Source organism: Macrotis lagotis, chromosome 1 (genome assembly GCF_037893015.1).
Source record: "Macrotis lagotis isolate mMagLag1 chromosome 1, bilby.v1.9.chrom.fasta, whole genome shotgun sequence".
NCBI lineage: Eukaryota > Metazoa > Chordata > Mammalia > Peramelemorphia > Peramelidae > Macrotis > Macrotis lagotis.
Genome location: NC_133658.1, coordinates 619,348,858 through 619,369,163, shown reverse-complemented (window position 1 = coordinate 619,369,163; position 20,306 = coordinate 619,348,858). Strand labels below are relative to the sequence as shown.

At 34.2% G+C, this 20,306-nt stretch overlaps 1 protein-coding gene across 14 annotated transcripts in view; it reads left to right on the top strand.

The window, feature by feature from the left end:
• Positions 1 to 20,306, top strand: part of NCKAP5 (NCK associated protein 5) — a 1,109,295-nt gene that overhangs the window by 962,908 nt on the left and 126,081 nt on the right. For all 14 annotated transcript variants that reach the window (XM_074215040.1, XM_074215032.1, XM_074215034.1 and 11 more), the window contains one exon: positions 13,906 to 14,007. In XM_074215040.1, coding sequence (XP_074071141.1) covers positions 13,906 to 14,007 — 102 coding nt within the window. The remainder of the gene's footprint in view (positions 1 to 13,905; positions 14,008 to 20,306) is intronic.

Sequence of the window (20,306 nt, the reverse complement as noted above, 5' to 3'; positions counted from 1 at the left end):
AAAGAGTAAACATGTCCCATTGTACTAAAAAGTTTATCTTTCTTTATATCTGCTTATTCATTGTACCTTTTGGTATGACCAGCAATTTCACTTGCATACTGTAGTTGCTGTTTTAGAGACAAGGCAACATTAAATAATTTAATTTATTGACAGATGGTGAAATGGGAGAAAAAAACTAACTCTGGTGTCATAAGCTTGGATTCAAATTCTACCTATTTCTTAATAAAAGTGTGACCTTAGTCAAGTCAGTTAACATCCCTTAGATCAGTTTCCTCACTTGAAAAATGAAGGAGCTTAATCTAATGACCTCTGAGATAACTCACAGTTCCACAACTGTGCTTCCATGATCAATACTTTTTGGAAGATCCTAATTCAATTATCACACTGCAATGCTACACATAGACCTATGGACTTCATGGGAGTTACCAGAATTGTAGGTATCCTATCCAGGAGTATATAAGCAATCTCAAGCAGTCTGTTAGTTTGCTCCCAGTTCTAAATGTATAATCCTGGGATTTACCAACCACCCTAAGAAATGAAAAGGGTAATTCCACATTTACCTCCTTTTTCTTCAATAAAATATAGCCCAAATCAAGTCAGCAAGTATCTATTAAGCATCTTCTGTATGCCAAGCACCATGTTATGCTCTGGAGATGCAAAAAAAAAAAAAAAAGAAAGAAAGAAAAAAAGTAAAAAACAATCCTTACCCTCAAGGAACTAAAAGGGAAGACAACATGCAAGCATTCATGTAACTGTAACAACAATAACTAAAATTTGAATAACATTTAGCTGTGTGGGGCACTTTACAATTACTATCTCATTTGATCATCAGTGTGCAAACAAGATGTAGACAAAACAAATTGGAAATACCCCCGGGGGCAGGGGAGGGGGTTCACTAGCCTTAAAAGTGAATCTGACACTTGAAGGAAAACAGGGATGCCAGGAGGGAGAGATGGAGAGAGAGCATTCTATGTACAGAGGATATTCAAAAATAATGCTTTAAATTGGGTCTCTTTCTTGGAGAGAATCAAGAGTTTGTTTTTTGTTTTTGTTTTTGTCTTTTTCCATCTAGTTTGGAACAGAAAAACATGAAGGAAGAAACAATGATTTCCCTCAAAGTTCATACAAGCAGAGGAAAAAAGAAGGCTATAGAAGTCCATGAGAGATAACATATTTTGTTTGACACCTGAAAAAAAAAGAAACTATAGGTAGTTCTGCAAAACAGTGACTCAATTAGAAAACACTTGTCAAAGTCTCAGTTAAAGTAATTAATTTTAAAAATGGAAATCTCAAGTTCCCTCAGGATCTTTTCTACTACTAGATAACTAGTTTGAATCTAAATGAAATCTTTTTCCTTCATCTTCCCCCCACCATCACTACATCAAAACCATCCAAGTAGAAAGCAGAATATTTCCAAAGTTCTTAGGAAATGACAGGCAAATGAGTTTAAAACTTAGCTCTTAGTTCATCTAACCTATGCCTCCAGAACACTTGCCTGTGAATCTCAATGTGTTTCACACAGTTCTGAATGTTCCCAACTCATGCTCATGTGTCTAATTGGCATAAGTGAGGGCTTTCCAAAATGTTTTCTAAAGCTCCCCTTCCTTCCTCAGGCTGGTAGATTTTGAGTGTAGAGTTTACTGCCCCATCAGAGGCCTTTCACTTGACTTTAGGCTTTAATTCCTGTAGGTTTAACAAAATATTGTCTTCTATGTACTTAACTATTTCCATGAATCCATTATTTCCTTATCTTACCTGAGCTACAATATTTGGAAAATGTTTTATTAGTTCTTCTGGATTTTTCACTGTGACCACATAGTGTGCCCTTTATATTGTAGGAGGTGCACTGGATTTGATGACTGGACAATTGACTTCTAGTTTTGACTGTGTCTCTAAAATCTGAATAAGTCATTTAATTTCTTTGGTCCTTGATTGTACTCATTTACAAAATGATGGGATTGGAGGTGATGATTTCCTAGACTCAATCAGTACTAGCATTTTGTAAGTTGAACCCCCATATTTTAAAAATAGAAGAACTCATTTTGGAAGTATCTTAATTTCAAGAATCCTCACATAGTCATTGTTTTGCAGAACTACCTCTAGTTTCTTTTTTTTTCAGGTGTCAATACAAGGAGTTATTTATTGAATAAATATATGAGTGGATTTGTGTTCAGAGATTCTGAGTTTAAAGCCTGACTCCCCCAGTGCCTTATGACTTGTACACTTGGGGTAAATCACTTGCTCTCTTTGAACCTTACCTTCCTCACCTGTAAGATGAGGTGATTAGAATAGATGATGTCTAAGGCTATGTGATTCCGGAATAATGAGAGGGTCACAGCCCTCAGGTTGAAGTCCAATGATCTTGAACAGGAATTCTTAAGCATTTTTTTTTTTTGGCCATGGAACCATTTGACAATTTGATGAAGCATATGTGCTCTTTTACCAGAATGTTTTATTAAATGCATTGAGATTACAAAGGAAACCAGTTATAGTGATATAAAGATGGAATGTTTCTCCCATTCTAGACCTTCCTGAAATATGTTCATAAACCTATGATCTCTAGATAATAAGTTAACTAATGAGTTCCTTTTGAATTTCCCCCCTCCTCAGAGCCTAGTGAAGGATTCTGTGGAGCAATAGATACTCAACAGAGTGCTTGTTAACTCTTTTATTATACAACATTTCTAAGTTTGACTCACCTTGTGTTTATTTAATAAAATATTCATGGAATTTAGCAATCTGTAGTAGATGAGGATATTCTGTATAAATATATATATTCATATATATACATATATGTATATATATGTATATATATATATATATATATATATATATGACCCAAAAAGGGAAAAGTGTGATCTTGTAAAAGTTGCTTTGAGATGCCAATTGAGATAGAGGTACTTTTGACTGAAGATTTGGACAGTTTGTTTCAAATACATTTGACATCCGAAGCTTTCTGCATATGAGGAAAAGATGCTGGAATTGTCCTAAGGCTACTAAACACACTTAGGGCTTTATAAAGATTGATATGAGAAGTGAGTGTTAAAGTTGACAAAGAAAATAATTACACCATGGAATAGTGCATAGGTGGATAGTTTAAAAAAAAGGATCAGCTCTAAAAATTTCTGACTAAGTAACTCTCTAAATTGAGATAAGTAATGATGGACATATTTTTAAAAAGGTCTTTAGGGAAATAGTGAGAAGGCAAAAATCACTTCTTGTTATTTCAGCAGGTTGAGTGAATGTCAGATATTATGGTTTTTCTTTACATCCCAAAATGGAAATGATAGTATAATTAATTAAACATTACCTCTTATCCAAAAAAGATTTTTTTTGTCCTCGGCTCAAATTTTGTGACAATCTAAGAAATGACCATATAACATTCAGTTATATAATATACAGTTATATAATATTCAGTTATATAATAAATACTTAATGGAATCAAATGAAACACTGTGAAATGTGAAACAAGGTTCGCTCACAATCCTCTCTTGATCACAGTCCTCTTTGCATCTGGAAGGATGGTGAAGACTCACTCCTCTAAGTAAGACATAATTTATGATGTTTAATACATGAACAACATAAACCTAGGGGAAATTATTTGGACATTAAAACTTCTTAATAAGAAATTATCTACAGGTGGCTAGGTGGCATAGTGGATAAAGCACCAGCCCTGGAGTCAGGAGTACCTGGGTTCAAATCCGGTCTCAGACACTTAATAATTACCTAGCTGTGTGGCCTTGGGCAAGCCACTTAACCCTGTTTGTTTGCAAAAACCTAAAAAAAAATTATCTAAATAATTTTGATAGTTATTTTAAAAATCCTCCATGCACTTCTCAGTATCCTCATCACAACTAAAACCTCTGATTTTCCATCTAATTATTCAAAAAGCATTCCCACAAATAGTCCATATATCGGTCAATAAACATTCATTAAGAACTTCCTGTGTCGCAGACATACAAATATACAGCACAGTACAGGGTAGAATAAATACAAGGAAACTTTGGGTCAGAGGGTGCTAATGCTACTAATAGCTGGGGGCAGGGTGGGGGCAGGAGGAGGGGAAGGATCATATCAGTTACCTCCATAAACTCTGGTCCTAACTGTGCTTTAGGAAAAATCATTTTGGTGTCTGTAGAAATGATAGAATGGGGGGTGGCTAGGTGGCGTAGTGGATAAAGCACCGACCTTGGAGTCAGGAGTAACTGGGTTCAAATCTGGCCTCAGACACTTAATAATTACCTAGCTGTGTGGCCTTGGACAAGCCACTTAACCCTATTTGCCTTGCAAAAACCTAAAAAAAAAAAAGAATAAAAAAATATAGCTAAGTTCTCTGTATATTTTAAGGGGGGGCTAGGTGCCATAGTGGATAAAGCACAGGCCCTGGAGTCAGGAGTATCTGGGTTCAAATCCGGTCTCAGACACTTAATAATTACCTAGCTGTGTGGCCTTGGGCAAGCCACTTAACCCCATTTGCCTTGCAAAAAAAAAAAAAAAACCTAAAAAAAAAGAAATGACGGAATGGGAAGAGACTTGGAGTAGGAAAAATCTCAAAAGGACATTATTACAGTTAAGTGAAGAGTTGATGAAAGCTTGAACTAAGGTTATAGCTTTATAAAGGGAGGGAAAGGGAAATATTCATGATGATATGGAGAGAGAAATGACCTGTTTTGGCAACTGAGTGGATATGTGAGGGCATGGAGAATGAAGGGAGGTTGGGGTAAAAGAAGATACTTTGAAATTTATGATGCTTAGGAGATATTCACTCCAGGATTTCCATTAAGCAGTTTCTAATATGAGACTGGGGTTCAGGAGAAACACAAAGGCAGGCTCTATAGATCCAGTAGTCATCTGGAGAGAGTTGATAATTGGGCCCATGGAAGCTGCTGTGGCCACCAAGTGAGAGAATATTGAAAGAGAAAGGAGAGAGGAAAAACAGAGAGAAAGGGAGAAAATTGGAAAAAGTATAGTGGAAGAAGTAGAAAAGAAGGAGGAAAGATAGAACCTTGACATGATTTGGATGATGAAAAGAAATTAGGAAGACTGGTAGGGTGAAAATTGTGAGAGCAGTGTCATGGAACCCAAAAAGTAGAGATTATCAAAGAGAAGAGAAAAGTCAAAAGTATAAAAGACTGCAGAAGTTGAGAAAGAAGAAAACTAAGAAAAGACCCCTCAGTTTGTCAAATGTGATTACTGGTAATTTGAGAAGAGCAGCATCTTTTGAAATACAAGATCAGATTGCAGAGGTTTTAGAAAAGATGTGGGAAGAGAGGAAATAGAATTCCAAGTGCGAAAAGTTTTTTTTTTTCAAGGAATTTAACTGGAAAAGAGAATTAAAAAAATAGCTAGTGAAGATAATAGAATCTCATTTATTTGTTTTGCTTTGTTTTTAAGATGGGGAAGGTTTAGACATATTTTTTAGAGCTCTGGAAAGGAACTAGAATGGATTGGAAACAATGGAAAATTGGAGAATTAGAAGCAAGAGATAATAAAGCATAGGGAAGGCAAAAGTAATTTTCTGGAGAAGATATGAAGGGATAAAAATAACAGTACACATAGAAGGGTTGACCTCTTCATTAGAGACTATAATAAAGTTCAACTACATAGTGCAATGGATATATCACTGGCCTTGGAGGGAGGAGGACAGGAGTTCAAATTTAATCTCAGCCACTTGATGCAAGTCACTTAATCTAGGTGCCTTGCATCTAGGACCATCTCTAATTGTCCTGATTGATATCTGTCCACTGAACTCAGATGAATCTGGAGGAGAAATTGAGGCTGATGATTTAGCAAGGCACGCCCTCACTGAAATCCAATTCATGTGCTTATCATGGCATCACCTCCATGATGTCATGGTTTTCTTTGAGAAGGAAGTACAAACATTAAAGGAGGAAGAGATAGTGAAGGTTTGTATAAGAGGGGATGTGAGATGAAGAGAAGGAGAAAACAAAAATGTTGAGTACAAGAGCCTCAGTTTTCTTAGTAAAGTATGAGAATCACTGAATGGCATGGGGCTATCAGAGTCTTGAAGAGAGAAGAAAAAGTTTGAAACCCAAATACCAAGACTGAAAATCTTGAATTTCCCTCTGAATTTATGGCAATATAAAACTTGACACCTACTTTTCCTTCCTCTTTCTTATTTTCTTTTTCTCCTTCCTATTTCCCCTTCCTTTTCCCTTTATTTCACTTCTACCCTCCTTTGCCTTCTCACCTTGTTTCATTTCACATTTTCCCCCTTCCCTCCTTTTCTTCTTTCTTTTCCCTTCTCCCTTCCTTTGTCTTTTAAAAACATTTCCTTTTTATTATTGACAAAAACCAGAAATCATCTGATGATCTAACATTGTATAACAAAAAAGTCTTAATTATATAACATAAAAGTCATCTGAAATTCTATTATACAGATAGATCTGGATCCAAATGGAAGGCAATAGTAGATATTCTCATTGATATAAAATAAAAATTCAATTTTATATTACTGGAAGTCATTCAGCTTTAACCTGGAGACTGTCTACCCCAAAAAGAGAAGACAGGTCATTTTCCCACTATTCACAATTGGCCTATTAAAACAGAGAACTGAGATAAGTCACACAAAAACAAAGAATTTCTGTATTAAAATTAACTATATTGATTGAACAAGTTATCAAGAACTAGGCCTGTTATCCTTGCTTCTCCACCATTAGCTGATACTTGTTATAATCATCCTAGATGAGAACATTTATTTTTTAAGAGGTAAATATAACAAGTGGTTAATTCACTAACCTAAAATGAACAAAGAAATATGAACATGTGATTTACTTCCACAAAATAGAATAGTTCTTTTCCTCCTTGACTTTTTTCACTGAAACTTGGAATGCTTATGATTGCAGGACTGGAAAAGAACTCTTTGAGGCCATTGATTCCAACCCTCTTATTTGATAAATGATAAGAATTGTTCAAAATTATATAGGAAGTGAATAATTCAGACAGAATTTAAAACCAGGTTCTTTGGTACCAAATTCAATTCAATTCAGTAAACATTGATTAAACACCTACTACATGCCAGGTCCTATATATAAATATAAGGTATACAAAAAGAGAAAAAAATGTAGGCCCTGCCCTTAAGGGGGTTTTATAATCTAATGGAGGAAATAGCATGTAAACAAATTACAGACACATAAGCAAAGAAATACAAATAAAACAAAATAAAAAAATAAGCAAGGTACAGGATGAAAAGGAAATAACAGAGGGAAGTCCCTAGAGTTAAAAGCGTATACAAATGACTTCCCATAGAAGAAGGTAAGATTTTATTGGTGATCAGAGCAGAGGACATCCAAGATATGGGAAAAAGCAAGAGAAAATGCCTAGAGCCAAGACATGAAGTGTTTGTTCATGGAACAGCCAGAAGGCCAGTGCCACTAGATCCAAGAGAATGTGTTGGTAAGTATGGTATACAAAGACTGAAAAGGTAGGAGAGGATTAGCTTCCTTCTACACCATTCTGCTTCTATTTCTTCCTCAAAACTTATGAAGCAAAATAATAGGAATAAATATATCCAATCATAAAAGTCTCCATTTGGTTTGCCTATATAGCTGTTAAGGGCCTGATTTTTCTACCCATATTCTCAAAGGTTGAATGCCCTTCACTTTACCTTGAATGGGTCCTTAGTATCCCATTATGTTCAGCAATCACTGAGATCAGCAGTTCCCAAAGTAAAGGTGCCACATTTTATTATTGATTCTTCATAATTTAGTTATCATTCACCAACCCTGAACATTTATTTAGAGCTATTTACATTGTAGGGCCATCTACATTGTGGTTCAATTGAAAGAAAACTGATGCTCTAATCAGAGGACCTGGATTCAAATCCTATTTATATGAAGAAGGTTCTTAGACAAGTCAATTCCTTTCTCAGCAGTAAAATGAAAGGGGTTTCCCTTCCTGTTTCAAATCTGTGACCCTATGATCTCAGGCGATGTAAATAAGGCAATAACAAAGATGTCTCAAAGAATCTGATTATGTATACTATGTATATAGTCTATTTGGAGCACTTTGAGGATCCAAAGAGAAGAATTCAGGTCAATTCAATAAAGAAGATATATGTTTATCAACTGCTAGTAAGTTCTGCAATGATTCAGGAAAAAGAAAACTCATCCCCCTTTATGAGAAAGAAAAAAACAATCATGGCTGTAGCTCTAATCTCCTGCTGTCCAGCAGCTATTAGGAGAATAGTCTTCAGTCACTCTCTGAGAAACTCATGACATTTTCATCCCTGCAAAATCAAGGACAATGAGTCCTCTGTTTCATTACACTGAAGGGGACATTTTTCTTCTTTGAATAACAGACATGGAATTATGCAGAGAAAATACAACTGGGTGATTGATGTCAAATTAACTCATCTAACATAAAAGTGTGGTTTGGCATTGGCTGCACTGGCTTTGACAAGGTCCTGGAAGTTAAGGTTTGTCTTTTGCCTTGTTACAAGGCCATGAAACAAGGACATGTTTTTCTGTAAGTTTATAAATTCTGTTGTCAACTGTCTAACTATTTCATAGAATTAAACTGGACCTGAAATCTAATCAATATGTGGAAGTATTATATATAAAAGTCATTATCAAAGAGACAAACACTCCAATCATTTATGGGACATACACAGACCCATGCATTCTAAATGTTCTAAAAATACAAAATAATTACATACATAACAATAAATAAATTCAATCAAGCAGCATAGTATGCTGAGTATGTTTGAAAATAATGCAAAAAATAATGAATGTTCATAAGTTTTTCTTAAATATATACCATTAAGGAATTCTAAGACAGAAAAACAAGATGATGCTCTTTGACAAGAGCAAGGGATAAAAAATAGACAGAGTGCTCAAATACTGATTTAAGGAGAAATCTAGAAATCCATCATATCAGGTGAATCCCTGTGAAAATCTTTTGGGAGAACATGAACAAGTCATTCAGGATGGGCAGGCATGGACATAGGAAAAGTCATGAATTAAATTTTCAATCTGTTGAGTTTGTATTTCAAACTCAACAGATTGAAAACTTAATTCAAACTCAACAGATTGAAAACAATTCAAGTAGAGGTGACCCATAGACATCTCAAGGTACAGGACTAGAATCAGCTCAAGTTTAAATTCAGGGCTGGGAACAGCAAGATAGAATCAGTTATTCAAAGGCCAAAATGAAAAGATGTGAGAAAAAAGCCATGCATTTTAGTCCTGTGTTTCCTAGGAGATCGCAGTTTCTTCTTTGCATCTATCACTTTCCCTCATCTAGACTCTGGTCCATCCAAAGTGGCTGTCTTGCTTTTCCTCACATACTCTATTTTTTCTGTCATCTCCGTGCATTTGCCCAAACTGTCCTTTCTGCATGCAATTTACTCACCTCACATATCTCTACTTCCTAGAATCCCTAGTTTTATTCAGACCTCTTCCCAGAAAAAATCTATATGAGTTTTGTCTTGATCATCAGGCTACTAATACTTATCCCTCCTAAAATACTCATATGTATGTATATATACATACATATATATGTCTATATATACACACATGTAGATATATGTATGTATATATGTGTGTGTGTATGTGCCCACATACATATATAGATAGATAGATAATACAAAAATATTTGTGTATAGGCATACCTTGGAGATATTGTGACTTGTTTCTGACCACCACAATAAAGTAGATATCATCAAAAGTCACATGAACTTTTTGGTTTCCAGTGTATATGAAAGTTATATTTACACTCTAATCTATTAAGTGAGTAATTGTATTATATCTTTTAAAAAATGTACCTGCCTTAATTAAAAAGACTTTATTTGCTAAATATGCTGGCCATCATCTGAACCCTCCATGAGTTATAAACTTTATAAACTGGTGGAAGATTTTGCTTCAATGTTGACAGCTGCTGAAAAGTGGCTATAACAGTTTCTTCAAATAAGAGAATAATGAAGTTTAACTCTTCCTTTCATTGAAGAGGTCATTGTAGGACCATGAATTGGTCTACTTTCAACATTATTGTATCTCAAGGAATAGAAAGAGAGACCCAAGGAAAGGTGGAAAAAGATGGAGCAGTGGAATGCTCAGAACACACACATCATTTATTGATGGTTGTTTTATATGGTGGGTCCTCAAAAGAAGTATATAGTAATATCAAAGACAGGATCACAGATTACTGATGTGATCACATATAAATTAATGAAAAAAGTTTTAAATAGAGGGAAAACTACCAAAATATTACCAAGACATGATGTGAGCACATGCTATTGGAAAAATGACTGCTAAACTTGCAGGGTTGACACTACTTATCACATTGCCTGGCACATAAGAGTGCTTGTTGGCTAATTGCTTTCTTGCTTGGGAATGAGGATTATCTCCTCTTGTTAAAATATTCCTGAAATGAACTATATATGTATGTTTCAGTTGACATAGTCACAGAATGTACCCATAAGACAGGAATGTAATAGATACTAGTGATTTACTACTCAACTGATTAGGAATGAGTAAAACTGAGAAGGAAGCAAAGTATATTATTTATCTTCCAAAGGTTATGAGTCAAGCACATAAGTTATTTTAAGTAAAATTGAATGGGGGGAAAATAAAAACAATTCTAAAATATAGTAACCAGGATTTCATACAGGGACCAGGAAATAATTCTACCCATATTGGGTTATCTTTTGTTTTCCATTTTTAAGATATTGAAAAATGAAATTTGTCTATAAAATTATTTGATTTCTAAGACCCCCATTTCTCTAAAAGCCTTTAAATAAACAAACCTATATAAAGAATGAAAGAAAAAAGAAACCTTAGAAGCAAATACTAAAGAAGGAGTTATTAATGTGGACAGGAAATAGTGAAAAGTAACTTTCATAATATTTTAGGTATTCAGGTTTACCATAATGATACATATTGTATACCAGTAGACAATTCCTCCAGGGTAGGAACAATTTTTGCTGTACCCCTAGCACTTATTACAGTGCCTTTCATATAGTAAGTATTTAATAAATGGTTGTTGATTAATTTTCCATCTCCACAGGAAGACAGCAAAAACTAATGCTAATGAATGTTATTTTAACAAAAGAGGGATTTTGTGGCTATAGAAGTTAACACAAGTCATTCAGGAATTGGTAGACATTTTCTGACTACAATAACTTTTCCTTATATTAATACTTTACATTTCTTCAGAAGCAAGACCTCCCTGGAGCCAGTGAATGTTGCTCAAAAACCTTGTAATACTTGCCAGATAATCTTCATGAATTACTGTGATGAAAAATATACAATCCTTAAGCCAATCTTCTGTTGATGAATCTACCAAATTTAGACAGCCCAGTTGCCAGATAAGAGATACATAGTCCCTTGTTGAATGTATGGCAGAACTTGTTAAAGCTTATATATTTTTACTGCTGGAGTCTTTAAGAATTTACCTTTAATCACTTTCATGCCATGACAAGTCTATTTTATATTTATAAAATTAAAAAAAAAAAAATATATATATATATATATATATATATATATATATAGCCTAAATAAATGAAATAACTTGCCCAAGATCATATAGCAAAAAATAAGTCACAAAGTTGGGATTCAAACCCATATCTGGTTCCATGTTATGGAATCTCTCTAATTCTAAAAATGTTCATAGTCCAAGTAAGTTTGAATCAATATCTATTATGCTATAGTATTAGAGATTACATTGTTAAGGTGATGACGGGGAAATTCATTAACTATTTTATACCTGACATCATGCTGATGTCTTTGAACCAATGTACCATATAGTTCATTGCTTTTCAGAAAGTAACCTATGAATAATATTCAGGAATTTTCTTTGACTAGACCTGTGATATCATGGATATAGGAGATCCCAATGAGGAACTTGCTTTACCAATGTAGATCATGTTTGTAGTTTGTTTGTTTTTTTAACTTTGCCTTTGATAGTCTATAGTTGTCTGGGGCCACTAATAGATTGAATAATTTGCCTCAGATCATAAAATTAGTTTGTATCATAGGAAGAGCACTTGAATCTTAATCTTCTTGAATTGTAGGCCAGTTGTTCATCCTCCCCTTTAATCTCGGTTACATTTGCCTATTTTCTTTAAAATTAAGTTTTACAATTTTGGTCTTTTTTTTAATTTAGCTTACTATTAAATAGTAAGTTGAATTGTATAAAAGGAGAGATAAAACAAAGCATTATAATGAAATAATATTTTAGTCCACTAACACAGAAGAGGAAATAAAAGATGACTTCCTAGTATAAATCATAAAATAGAAAAGAATAGTTGAAAATACTAGGGTAAATGTAATTATTACTCTTGGAGGAATAATGTCAATTTTTCAGTTGCTGACCTCATGTGACTTTCTTTCAGAAGCCTTTCATGATCCCCTAGACTTTAGTGCTTTTTCCGTACTCTGTAAATTAGCATATGCATATGTTTCTTTACTGTACAGAATTATTAAAATGTAAGAGCCTATAGGATACAAATTTTTTTTCTATTATTTTATCCTTAGTGACTAGTAGAGTACCTTATGCATTATAGATGCATAATGGTTTTGAAATTGATTATTAGATTAGAAGACACCTTTAAAACTGCTGGTATTGTCATCATTATTGGGCATTCCACTCTAGTCAGCAGCATACCAGAACGAAATGGGAGTACAGAGGGATGCTGATTATTCACTCTCTGTTTGCTGTAATTTTTGGCAGACTTTGGTAGGAACTGAGGGAAACTGCTGAGTAAAAAGCAAATAAATGATGATCTTCAATATAACCTTTGATCTCTGAAGTGACCCTAAAATTAATTAGTGTTAAAAATATTTGAAATAGTCTGAATCAAAGCCAATTTACAATTGAAATATTTTTATAAAGAAAACTCATGTAGAAAAATTTGTGAGTAAGATAAAAGGAGGTAGGAGGGAATCAAGGAATGGAGGAAGGGAGGGAGGAAAGTGAGAGGAAGTTTTGTGTGTGTGTGTGTTAATTTGATAGATTGGTAGTATCTAAAATCATAGAGGTAGTGTCCAGGACAAATCAGAAAGTAAATATAATTTCTCCTTTCTTTTTTAAGTCGTCAGCTTAGAAGAAGTTAGGCATACATCATGAGGTTTATTGTATTTGCAATTAAACAGATCAAATTTAATGTGTGCAGAAAGCCCTAGTAATTAGTATACAGATTAATATGGGGAAATGGCACTGGTTTAGCAGTCCTCCCAAGCAAAACTGAAGTAAAGAATTGAGTATGTAATCGAACAGCATGTGAATATTAATGCATAAAATCCTCTGAGTCCCCAGCTCCCTGATGCAATTATTTTCTATTCACATTAATTGTTCCTAACAGATGACATTAATGACTTTGAGTTAAAAAGTGTCCAAGGGAAGATTTTACAAGATCAATGCTGTTTAGAAATAGGGTCACTCTTATAATCATTTTGTTCAAGTTCTAACCACTGTTTAACACAACAAGGTTAAAATGATGGGGTGGGGAATGGGGAATGTTTAAATGTTAATATGAAATATTCATTTTAATGCCTTTCATTGTGGTCCAACCAAATACTTAAATCAATGTCACCAAATATTTACATTTTTAGTATTAATTTTTCAACATATTATGTGCAAAGGTGGCTAAACTCTTTCCAATGAGATTCATGAGTAATTTTTCATTGGTTATTTTATTATCAAAAGCATTTTTATGCATTTGCAGCAAGCTTTCCAACTAGAAGTTTCCAACTTCAAGGAAAGATTGGGCTACTTGAGTTCTAAGGTCCCTTCCAAGTTAAGATTCTATGATTATTTAACATATGTAGTCTAATGAGGCAATCATCATCATCTCTTTCCACAGTTTTGCTATCCTAGATAAAATTGTAAAACAAATGATTATTGCTAACTAAATTTATCCTTTGGTTTTTCTTTATCATTCCTTAGAAACTTCACTCACGCATCTTGGATCTTTCATCAGGGGATTTGCTTTCAGAGGTAGAAAGAAACCAAAGTTTGATGCAATCACGAACAGATGTTGACATTCATGTGAGTTTCTCTATTGCATTCTAATCACTTGTTTCTAACTATTTTCTTTCTATCATGAATGATATCACAAGTGTACTATTAAACTTATCCTTGAAGGGTTATAAAGCCAGGTAAAAATACTTTCCTTTCTTCTATTTCTTGAAATTCAATATCATGTCCCCGGTTGATATAGTAAGCAGAAAGTGTCACTCTGGACAAAAAAAAGCATAAATCTTTGCCATGTCCCCAAGATACCTTTTTGGGTATTGATTACATCTCAAAGTCTCTGAGAAATGGTCAAGGAGCTTTTTATTAAAGCCTATGTACCATATTATTCATCCTACTTTTATGATATATTATGTATGAACTTTTAAAAATTCATAAGCTCTGCATTTTTTTAACATAGGGTTAGTTTTATGCTTATTTGGCAAAACTTTAACCAGCATGGCTATTAATGCTTATTTATGTAAAATAGGGTACCTTAAAAAACAAAAATCTAGGTAAAATATAAATAAATATAAGGGCATTAGAACGTGACAGTTGAATACTTATAGATAACTTGCCCTTTATTTTACTGTATAATTTTTTCAGATAAAATGTGATATCCTACATCAAAAGTAAATACTTTTAGGTTAAATTTGAATTAAATTTTAGTGGAATGCTATAATTTTACACATTCATAAAGACATTAATAGTATTAAATCTATAATATATCCTTCAGGACATATTATTTAACTGTGCAGATTTCATCCAAGAAATTTTTGGCAGCCATTCTCTGTTTAACTGAAATGCTTTTCTTAGGAGACTTTGAAGTGCATAAGTTATTCATGGTGGTAGTATAAAAATAAAGGATGGGAAAATTAAACATTCTGTGCAAATCTGTATTCTATTTTTTTTCGGATTAGCACAATATAATTAAGATAACATGGTGATATTAGTATTCTATTTTGCTTTATTTTAAAAGAATTCTTTACATTTCATAGAATGCCATGACTGCTGAATAGACATCTTAGAGATCATTTTAGTAATGTATCAGGAAATTGAATGCCAACCATAGCCATAACCATTCAACCATATAGACATCCATCCTGAGTGAAAGTGGATGATCACATGGTCAAATATAATCTAATGACTGAATTCCACTGTTTTTAGAGTACATTGTCTATTTCATATCAATTAGTAATGACACAAGCATAACAGTAGGGTAATTAAAATTCACATTAAGGTAATATTTGTTGTGTAATTTCTATAAAGCAGTGAGATTTTAAGTATATAAGTTAGCTTTAGATAACACTGTGAACTATTGTAAGTATACTATTTACCCTATTTTATAAGTAAGAGTTCCAAAGCATAGAAATGTTAAATGCCAGAGTTACACTTTTGGTACATGCCAGAATCCAGTTCTTCTCCTTCCTAAACTGATCTTTCATTGATCCAATTCATTGATCCAATTAGTGAACAAGCATTTATTAACATACTATTATATACTTGACTCTGGGCTAGATTCTGGACAGACAAAATAAAAATGAAGCAATACCTCCCCTTGAAAAGCTTACATTCTTTAGGGGGGAAGAACATATACACAAATGAGTTTATTTCAAACATATAAGGGATTTTGCAGGGGACCGGGATGGGGGGGAGTGGATCATAGTAACATATATTTAGAGTTGGAATAATCTTCAGAGATCACCTAGTCCAAACTCCTCATTTTACAGATGAGAAGACTGAGACCCAGAGAAGTTAAGTAATTAACCTAAGGTCAAACAGATAGAAGATGGCACCAGAAGCTTGTTAGATCAGAAAAGGTTTCATATAGAAGGCTTCAGGAGAACAGAATTTTGAAGAAAACAAAAATTCTCAAGGACAGAACTGAGTAAGGAGTGCATTCTAGGCTCAGGTATCAGTCAGTGCAAAAATACCCAAGTGAAAGATGGAGAATCAGCAAGAAGGCCTGTGTGATTTGGACTGTCAAGTACCAGGAGGGGAGTAATATGATATGTTAAACTGGCAAAAGTGGTCTGAGGCCAAGTTGTGAACAACTGTAAAGCCAAACATAAGCACTTTAATTTGAAGCAACAGGTGATAAAAAGCCACTGGAGTTTACAGAGTAGGGGAGTAATACGGTCAAACTTAGAAAATTACTTTGGCAGCCAGTTTTCTTTCCTATAACACTTTTTTTATTTATTACTGCTGCTTTATTTATTTTTATAACATCAGAATCACCTCTACAGAAAAAATGATACTAATAAAGAAATATAACTTTCAAAGGCTGCCATCATATTTTTTAAAGTGACAATATTTGTGAGCACTGTATTAATTCCAAATATTTTTAGTTATATATGATAACAAATGTTCATTGATCTTCTACTACCTGTGGTACAATAAGGAGAAAAAAACAGCAATGATTTATAGTCAGAGGACTTGAATTCCCACCCAGTTAACTTATTTCCAATGATTATGATGATGTTTGTTCTTCATTGTTGAAAAAGACCATGACACCAGGGAGGTAATGCTGTGACAAGCACATGAGTTGAATTTGAGTGAGAGAGTGCTGTGCTAAGTCACCAACCTCACTTTCTCCTCCAGAGTCATCTGGATCCAGTGGTCAGATATGAATCATGATGACTAGAGATGGCTCTGGATGTGAGGCAATCAGGGTTAAGTGACTTGCCCAAGGTCACACAAATAGTAAGTGTCAGGTATCTAAGATGAATTCGAACTCCCATCCTGACTCCAAGGTCAGTGCTTTATCCATTGCATCACCAACTGCTGCTACTTCCAATATGACATAGTGTAAGTCATTTAACTTCTCTTGGTCTCAGTTTCTTCATTTGTAGAATAAGGGTGCTGAACTAAATGATCTCTAGAGTCTCTTTCATCTCTAAATCTATGATACTATTATGTTTTTGTCATTGTTTGACCTTGTACTAGGTACTAAAATGCTACAAAAATATGTAAGTCATTGTCCCTGTCCTAAAGGGACTACATTTTAGTGAATGAGATAAGCAGTATGCATATGAAAGGAGCACCAACAATATCAAAGAGATAGGGACTGTACCAAAGTCTTCATCAATATAGGGAGCTCCCAGAGGAGTCCCTTCTACTTAATCAGATCATACCTTCCTAGAGACTTTTAGTCTTAGGAAGTTTTCTAGAACTCTTAAGAATTTTGCCCATAGTCAGACAGTAGAAATTGAATCCAGGCTTTCCTGTCTCTGAAGTCAGCTCTAGTCATTAATGCATCCTGCAAATATACTATAAATGTCACATTACAAATGATCATTACAAATAATTATATTGTAGAGCTGAATAGGTCCCTTCCTACTTTATAACCTGTGTTCTTAGAAGAAAAGGTTAAAATCCACTTTCAGGTGGGCATGGAAAAACTTTATAGGAGAAAAGAAGTAGAATAAGATGTAGAAAATGAAAGATAAGTAGGATTTGGATGGAGATAGAAAAAGGAACCAGCCATTAACAAAGGTATAGTTATGGGAAAGTATGAGGTATATTAAAGGGACAAAGAAGATACCTGGTGACTGGGGCAGATTATTCTTGAAGATTTTAAGCCCCTAAACACACAATTCCAAGGCAGAATTGCATATAGCAGCAAAGCATTCTGCCCTTTTCCCCTATAAAGGGTTGATGTAGGAATGGGTCTGTTTGAAAAAATATTCCTTTATCTCTTTGTAAAATGATAGCTGAATAGGAAGTTATTTACTGTCCTCAATGCCACACAGTATCCTTTATCCAAGAACCAAAACTGAGAGATCAATTCCTTGCATAAGTATGATAATATTCCTAATTTAAGCTCATGAAATTAGCTGCTCCTTCTGCTCCTTGGTTATTCTATCTCTTAATGTCTTGTCTTGGACTATTTTAATCTCTTAGCCTATTGAGATCATTTTTGAAGACAAACTATAAATCATAAATAAATAAAGGATTAATCTTTACATGTGTACAGTGACTACAAATCTGTTTTTCATATTTAGAGCTGTGTACCTCTTATACCACACTGGTAGTAGGATCGGCAGCAACTCCTCCATAGTTTCTCTAGTACAAATTCACCTGAGTTGTCAGAGCAGATGAAACTGTTAATAACCACCACTGTGTTCTTCCCTCAAACAGTAAAGTAATAAAACATGAGGTGACAAGAAACAGGGAAAATGGAAAAGCCATAAGTAGATGTGCAGCTCAATGTAATATTTCTTAAAATTTGTCATGAGGCATCATCAGGAGTTAAGCAGCCAGTGGATCTGCCTGGCAGTCCTACCAGCTGCTTATGTTTTATATAATCATAGGTCTGTCTTCTTTTATTGAGACATACATATAAAAACATCTTTTTCAACAAAGCTGTATCAGGCAATAAGCAAAATCTGAAAAAAATCAATAAATATTGCTTAAAGCTGGATCTGGAGATGAGTTTTTACTTTTAATGAAATTCAAGACTAAATTTCAAAAAACAAGCAAGCAAACAATATGCTAGTGAGACTCCTTGGAATCTTAGATCATTTTAAAAACCAGTTATGTGGCAAGGAAGAAATATCAAAAGTAATCCATATGCTTAATGTTGGAGAAGACCTAACATTATTAAGCATATGGGTATTGGTTAGAAAGCAAATTAAACCCATCCTGTATATTTTCTTGTACAAAGGTTTAATATTGTAGGAAAAGTGCTGTCTGGTCTTCATTCTTTCCTTTTCCAAAGTTGCCATTTATTCACAGTCGGTTAGAATTGCATTTGGAGAAAGGTGATAACTACTCAAATACTAAAGGCACCCATAAAGTGTCAATAAATTGCATAAGCAAGAGGCTTTGGCTGTCTACAGGTGTCACAAAGATGGATATTCTACATCAAAGAGTTTCTTAGGCAAAGCTTTATATTAGATAGGAAACTGGAATTTGAAGGTAATGGAGAGATTCCATTCTCAGTGGACATTGCAATTGGGACAGTAAATTAATTTACCTTGTCTAGTTCATGGGAACCTCATCTGTTAAATTAGAGGGCTATAATGCAGTTGTCAAGATGTAGCAGGACTTTTTACAACTTTGTTTTTGTCATTTTCCCGAAGCTCAGGCCTAATGCAGACGCAGTATAATTCAAACAGCCTTGTCACTTTTCACCTAGGATCTAGAATTCTGAATCTGAATAAAGAGGGTTTTGATGTCAATTCAACATAAGTATTTATTATATTCCTACCATCTGTCAGATACTGTGCTAAAAACTGAAAATGCAACAAACAGTCCCTTCCACCAAGGAGCTTACAATCCAGTAGGGAAGACAGTATACAATAAATTTAGTAGAAACAAGATATATAGATAATGCACTGGAATTAAACAAGGCAGGGAAGGACTTCTTGTAGAGTTGGAATTTGAACTGAGACTTGAAGAAGACAGGGAAGCCAAGAGGTATAGACACAAAGAGAAAGTGTTCCAGATGTGAGGTTCAAGATCACAAAAACAATATATTGAAACATCAAGCACATATTTTGTAAAATAGTATGATCTTGTTATCTAATACCACGTTAGGAAATGGGGAAGTACACACACACACACACACACACACACACACACACACACACTATCATACATACATACAATTTAAGTGCTTTCTTTCATTCATTCATTTTTGAAACATTAATTGTTGTACAGTTTGTTAGTTTCTAGAAGCACAATTTCAAAACTGAAGGAGTTTCTGTCCTCAAGGAGACTATATGATAATGAGCTGGGGGAACATTACATATACACATACACATACACATACACATACACATACACATACACATACACATACACATACACATGCACACACATACACAAACACAGAATGATGATGATTGGGGAATATGATGTATGAAGAATTGATCCATAGAGTAGCCAATTGACATACTCATTAAGAGTATGTCAGTATTAGTATTGATTTGGTTATTAAGCCTCAGTCAAGAAGGGGGAAAACTGAGGGCCCAATAAGAGAAGTGACTTCCCCAAGAAAGTCACAAAGCTAAGTGATGAGAGTCAATATTTCACTTTTATTTTTCCCTATTAAACCATGGTGCCAAACACATGAAAAACTGCTTTATTATAAGGTGATAAAACCATGTTTTAAGCTCATTACAGGGGGCAATTAGATGGCACAATGGATAGAGTACCAGCCCTGGATTCAGGAGGACTTGAGTTCAAATCCATCTAAAATACTTCATACTTACTAGCTATGTGACCTTGGGCAAGTCTCAACCCCATTGCCAACAAAAATAAAGGAAAAAAACAAGATCATTGAATTTCCTCTACTGATATGGTTAGAAATGAGGAAATACCTTTGATGC